Source organism: Notothenia coriiceps, unplaced genomic scaffold (genome assembly GCF_000735185.1).
Source record: "Notothenia coriiceps isolate Sejong01 unplaced genomic scaffold, NC01 NC01_scaffold00005557, whole genome shotgun sequence".
Taxonomy (NCBI): domain Eukaryota; kingdom Metazoa; phylum Chordata; class Actinopteri; order Perciformes; family Nototheniidae; genus Notothenia; species Notothenia coriiceps.
Genome location: NW_011338258.1, coordinates 120917 through 127717, shown reverse-complemented (window position 1 = coordinate 127717; position 6801 = coordinate 120917). Strand labels below are relative to the sequence as shown.

Below are 6801 nucleotides of genomic sequence, written 5' to 3'. Positions count from 1 at the left end.
AAAGATTTTCTAAAACAAGACATCTTTGATTTAATGTTGGACTTTTATTTAGGCAGATTAAATTGTGTAAACTACACTTCCATGCCCTCAGGTTAAAGCACCACAAATTAATTTTTTTATACACACATGTGGAGTGATTGTACAGGACATCCAAATATAAGGCTTGTTCCTCTGGCTTCCTGCAGCAGTCTCTAATTACTTTCTCAGTGACGGCAGACAGCTGCATCAGGAGCAGTTCTAACCGGGGAGAAGAGTGTTATGATCCAGCTGTGTGTGTGTGTGTGTGTGTGTGTGTGTGTGTGTGTGTGTGTGTGTGTGTGTGTGTGTGTGTGTGTGTGTGTGTGTGTGTGTGTGTGTGTGTGTGTGTGTGTGTGTGTGTGTGTGTGATGTGTAATCCCAGAGGTGATTTTATGCTTTCCTGTCTGCTCTTGACCCTCTTCACCTCTGACCTGCTGCTCTTTGTCCCCTCAGACAGACACTTAACAAAAAAGCCGAAAGGAGAGAGATTTCCACCTTTTCAACGGAAGTCCGCTCTCTTTAATGGCACAAAAGGGATTTTGTTTTACCGACTCGTTCAGCCAGAGCTCGAGGATGCATTCCAGAAAGGAGGAAGTAGTTAGAGGTTAGAGGTCAAGGGTCAAGAAGGAAATGAGGATACCATCCGCAGGTCTGCGCTGTAAGGAGCTGCCTCCTCACCTCTGCTACTCCTCATGTGGCTTCATTTCTTTTTTCTTTGTGATCTTCCCCGTTTTGATCAGAAGAAGATGCAGCTGCAGGATCAGTATAGAGAGTGGAGGAACAGCAGAGCTATAAATCAGTTTCAGGGTCAGCTGTTCTTAGCATCCCTCTTCTCTGATAACGTTAGTTTTAAGTGTGTAGTCTGAGCAGTTGAGGAAACAAACTCACCACAAGGAACATTTTTGATAATATCATCTTCACCAAAAGCTGGGGTTGGAAGTGTAAATGGAGTTGTGTTTTACACTAAGTCAACTCCTGATTAAAAAGTCACGAGTTAATTCTGAAGCTTATTTTTAAAGTTATGATGAAAAATAAATACTTAAATCTACATTAACACCACATTTAAATGATAACACTAAAATATCTTCAACTTTGACCTTTATTTGACAAAATATCAAAACATCCAGCAGTTATAGAGCATCATCATCATCATCATCATCATCATTCAAGAAGTTGTTTCTAATTGTACCTGGTGAAAGTGAGTGCAGCATTCACACTCTTAAGGAATACTTCAACCACAAAATTACCATTTTATTTCAATATCTCATGCCTCATACCTTTGTTTCTTTTCAAAAAAACGTCAAAAACGGAGAAAGTTATAGATGCGTTGAAATAAATGAAGGCCAAAATAGTATAAAAGAAGTCTCATTTATCCGGTATTAAGCTCACCACTTCCCAAAATGCACTGTTTTTTTCTAAAACATTACTCTTTAAAACCCTTAGCATTGGTTTGTTTTTGTGTTGGTTGAAGGTTGAGCCACTGTGCGCATATACACCAAAAACGATTCACTAAATCCACACTCATGCCACCCAAGACCTTTTAGTATGTGAGCTGATTAACGGGGTGTTAAAGTGACTTCCTGTCATTAATTGGACCGTTGATTTTTACACGCTTAAAGGTCAATAAGCCAGAAGGACCTGATAAAAGATCCAGTGCGAACAGAGACTGTATTAGTAACATGTTTGCTCAAGATAGTAGGGTGTGTGTGTGTGTGTGTGTGTGTGTGTGTGTGTGTGTGTGTGTGTGTGTGTGTGTGTGTGTGTGTGTGTGTGTGTGTGTATTTTCTCAGGAATTCTAGTTTAGGTAATCCACAGTAACTATAAATCAGCATATCATCAAAACTGTGAAAAAACTGCTGATTAAATGTCAGTACATTTCTTTATAATTTACACTTAATGTTATAAAGTCTGACTCATATAACATTCTCCTTTTCTTTCTACCGTGTTTTGACGACAGACTGATCTCTGCAGGTTAGATATTCAGAGAAAATATCCATCTTGCTTTATCAGTAACATTTACTTACAGACCACATTGACAGAAACCATTAATTATTCTTTAAAAATCGAACAACGGCAAAAAACAGAGTAATAGTGATCTGTTCTACAAATAACTTTCAAGGTTCAAGGTTCAAGGTTATGTCGATGAAAATCTTAGGTCACAGGCTTCTCCAACAGTGCAACACAATAATACAGAAAAATATAGTGCAGGTAAATATAAAAAAGTAAATACAAAAAGAAAAATAGTTTTAAAAAAAGTGAAATAGTGAAATAAGAGTCTATATGCAAGCTATTGGAATGATATATTAGATAAATAGATAAATAATGACTAAGTAGCAGATGAATGTTATGGATGTTGTTTCAACAGTTCATGTGTTTAACATCTTATTGCCTGTGGGATGAAACTGTTTCTGAATCTGGTGGTTCAACAATGATCTTGGAGCAAAATGTACTATTTATACAGACCAATTATTTTAAGCAGGTTTGATTTGAGTATCTGACGTCTTTACTGTCAAATGTTTTCCTGTCATCTCTCTTTTGTGCACTTAAAAAAAGCAAACCAATTATGACTCAGCCTACCTATAACTTAATGTCATCCTTTACTTTCCAAAGCCCTTTCAGAGCCACACAAAACTGTTTTCACAGGCTTAAAGTGTCCTCATGATGAGTGAGTAAATTGGTGGAGTGCCCTTTAATGTAACAATGTTGTGTATTATGTAAGTACTGCAGACTGTAAAGAGAAATACTCTCAGTGACCCCCGGTAATATCTTAATGAGTTTTATAAATCCCTGCAGGGAAACACATTATCATCATAATCATCATCTCACCTGAGTCATATTTAAGGTATGCGTCCTCTTCCCACTTGTATCCGTTACATTGACTGCATGTCTCGTCTCGTTTCTTTTTCCCATGCAGGGCGGTAAAGTTGATTCTTTACAAACTGAACAAATACAAGCTCTTCACTCCTCTGCTCAAAGATTTAAAACAACTTCTTCTAAAAGTCCTTTGATAATCACGGCTTTTAGGTGAAAGCCTGATCCCACACACAGCAGATCATTATTTCTATCTGCGGTTCAATCTATCTTGCTCCCAAAGCTTTACAGCTAAATGAAGTGTTGTCCTGATGAATGAAGCAGGTGCAAACAGGTTCATGAGGGGCTTTAGAGTAAAGGTTTGTTTAGTTTCTCTTTTTTCTAATGCTGACCTTCTTTCAGTTATAGTTTAAGACTTTGATGTTGAAGGTCTTTGGTAGATTTGGGATGACACATGCCAGGAAGGAAATCAGATTTGTCCCCTAAAACAGGGCTTAACAGGACTCTGATGCAAGGCGCTACGAGGTGACATAATGAAAACGTGCCAGACAAACTCTGAAAGTGGGTACAATTTAAAAAACATGATGTAAATATGGCATTTGTGTTTGTTGCATGTATTAATTTGAAGAAGGCTACAGTCCTTTCATTACATGTTACTTGTTAGACGCTTTTATCCAAAGCGACTTACATACTCAATACTGTGGACAATCCCCACAGGAGCAATTTGGGGTGAAGTGTCTCACAGGGACACAACGACATGCTGCCTGCAGTGGGGTTTGAACCAGTGACCCCCTGATCCGAACACATACGCACAACCCACTGCGCCACACGCCGCACAATGTTCAACCCAAATCTGATGTTTTCAGCAGCCCATATTTTGCAATATTTGTAGTTTTTCTTTAATTTGTCAGTTTAAATCCTGCTGTTCCTCTCCATTTCCAATCACCTGATCTTCCCTCCTTGCTCACCTGTGCCCACTTCAGTCATCATCATTGTATCTAAACCCGCCCACTTGTCGTGCTTCAGCCTGGGTGGGAGTTAGCGTTAGTTTTTGGAAGATAAAACCTTTTCCACGATTTCAGGAGTAGAAAGTCTTTGTAGTGCCAGAGCACCTTTAGGAATTTTGTTGTTATGGATTTCCATCAGCAGATTACTCTCAGATCTGCGGATTTGTGGTCACGGCATTATGTCAGGTCGAGCAGCTGAGAAACCAAAAAGCTTCCTACAAGAATTCCTCATTTTCCCACGTGTTTGTCCCCTTTATACATCTCACAGCATGAGGACACTTTAATCGCTTAGTTGAATCATGAATGGCAAATGCTAGCATGTTAGCATGTTTTGTTATTTAATACTCTTTTATAAAAGCGTTGTTACCCAGCTGCAGGTAAATGTAAGATCCTGTGTCTTTAGAACTGAAGCTGCTGCAGCCTCTGAAACATTTAACACAATGTCATGAATTTAGGGCCAACAATGACTTTTACTATTAACTATTTATTGTTATGTTTTGATGAATCAAGCAATCGTTTAGTTTGTAAAGTATCGTGGTAATACAATTACACATTCCTAGGGCGCAAGGCTATTTATATGGTTTGTTTTGTTCAGCAAAAAGTCTAAAAAATAGAATATATTCAGTACATCCTAAGAAAAAGTAAAGACGAACATCTTCATCTTTGAGAAACTAAAGCGATATTTATCTTACACTTTGCTTGAAAAATGAATGAAAAACAAATAAAATGTTCTCTGGTTGCACGTTCAGACAAACAGACCTGGCCAAAATGAAGTTTCATTGTACCCATTTGTCCTTTTGCTTCTTTTATTGGCATTTTAACCTATGTTACATAGCTTTTATTGTGCAAAATAGACCATGACCTTGAACTTGATCCGCTGTTTGCAGCTCACAGAGACTCTGACGAACAGAGGAGGGGCTGCTTCGGGGCTTGAGGGTAAAAAAATAAATTCAAAACAACTCACCGCTTGACTAAGTACTTCAGATGTGACATACAAATTTGAGCGGACACTTGCCCACCCAAAAAACACGCAGGGAGGTGAGGGGGAGTAAGGGGGGGAGGAGCTGGAGGTATTGTTCTGCTGTGGCTCGAGGTGGCCTGACACACGCCCTGCTGAACACCCCTCCTTATTGGCTGCAGGTTTCCGTGGCAACAATCAACGTCAACCGCTCCCAGGAAAAGAATAACAAGAAACAGGACCTTCATGACCCCTCCTCTAACACACACACACACACACATTCCTGTTTGCCATATACAAATATGTTTTTAATATAGAATAATGTATTTATATAAACTGCACATTTTGATCTTCAATTTGACTTTTATTTGTTTTTATGGACTTCCTGTCATATGTGCACTCTGTACTGTAAAGTAAACTAGCATCACGAACAGGTTTTCTGCAGAAAATATGCAGCAGTAAACGTTTTATGTCATGTTTACAGCAGTGAAGTAACACCAGCCAGTGAGTTTTCAAAGGATCAGTTCAGTCAAATTAAACAAAAAGTTAATGTGTTCCTTATGATTGTTTTTGTGTGAGCACGGTGAACTGACCCTTTAAAAAGGCACGTTTGTGAGAACACAATGTTTTTTTTTATCATGTATTGGTGTTACAGTGTTGTTCCAAGAATTCAAATAAACGGCAAAGATATTACAAGATCTCTTACAAAGTCAATAGTGTAGTTGTAGTTTTTTTTTTAAATAATGTTGTAGACAGTATGTAGTAGGTATAGTCAAAGTATAACCCCCAAATTGCGACCTTTGCAGGGGTCATAGAAAATGATGACTACAATTCCCACAAGGCTGTAGCCAATTAATTGAGACAGATGTGGGCAACTTAAAGCTGACGATTGTGCTTTACCTAAACCACCTTATAATTTAAGTTCGCTCATCCATTTATTTGAGGTTTGCTTCTTTCGATGTGATGCGTTTTGACTATCTTGGTTGAATAAAAAACGCTTTTTTAAGCAATCAAAACATTTTAATCTGCATTCATCACCTCTAACATAAAAAAAGCTAGCACTACTTTTTGTGTAATCTGAGCCACTGGCTTTGCATGTAAATGTTGATTTAAAAGTGTTTTAATATTGATCCAATATAAGACAACATCAAGATATTTAAGCGACATTTTCTTACACCCCTTATATGAAATATGTAGGAAAAGCATAAAGCTGCATGAGTATGTAAAACATGTATTCCATTTAATTACTTTCCACCTCTGTCTTCAAGCAATAAGGACATGGTTGAACTTATCTCTGCTGCTCTATCTCCCTCTAGTGGATATGAGGGGTGAGTGCATGCTAAACAGAAATGAAACAGTTTACATAAAGGATCCGTACTGAAACAGTGAAGAAAAGTGCTCTTGTACTTCATCAGTTGAAATGTTTATTATTGCATATAGTACTTCTCCCATACACAGTGCAAACTGTAGTCTTAAACTTTTGCATTACAAACAAATGATATAATAAAAATCATACTGAACATGTACACTAAAAGCTGCATTGTTAATGTGGGTTTAAAACAAAATGTTAGCTACCTTTCAACAACATTATCTGGAGTCATGGTTTAAAAAGACATGATAGAGACGTCTCTCATACACAGACAATACTGTTTTGATGAAATGTTACGGGTTAATTTATTGTGATCCCAAGACCAAAAAAGGGCAAACTTGAAAGAGACGATAAACTTCAGGTGTAGTTTCTGCTTTATTGCTAGTTCTAGTTTATGCATCATCTCCACCGCAGAGCAACAGTAAAGCCTTCCTGAAGTCTCCGCCGGTATCTCCCTGTAACACACAGATAAAGAAAGCGACAAAAATGCTTTAAATTCATTCAAATAAATTCGTGTTTTGCAGGAGTGCAATAAGTTTGCTTATGTGTGTGTGTGTGTGTGTGTGTGTGTGTGTGTGTGTGTGTGTGTGTGTGTGTGTGTGTGTGTGTGTGTGTGTGTGTGTGTGTGTGTGTGTGTG

At 38.1% G+C, this 6801-nt stretch overlaps 1 protein-coding gene across 1 annotated transcript in view; it reads right to left on the bottom strand.

Moving 5' to 3' along the window:
- Nucleotides 1-6199: 6199 nt before the first annotated feature.
- Nucleotides 6200-6801, bottom strand: part of anxa5b (annexin A5b) — an 8710-nt gene continuing 8108 nt past the window's right edge. Inside the window, exon 13 of the mRNA XM_010768300.1 lies at nt 6200-6618. Coding sequence (XP_010766602.1) covers nt 6556-6618 — 63 coding nt within the window. The 3' untranslated portion in view covers nt 6200-6555. The remainder of the gene's footprint in view (nt 6619-6801) is intronic.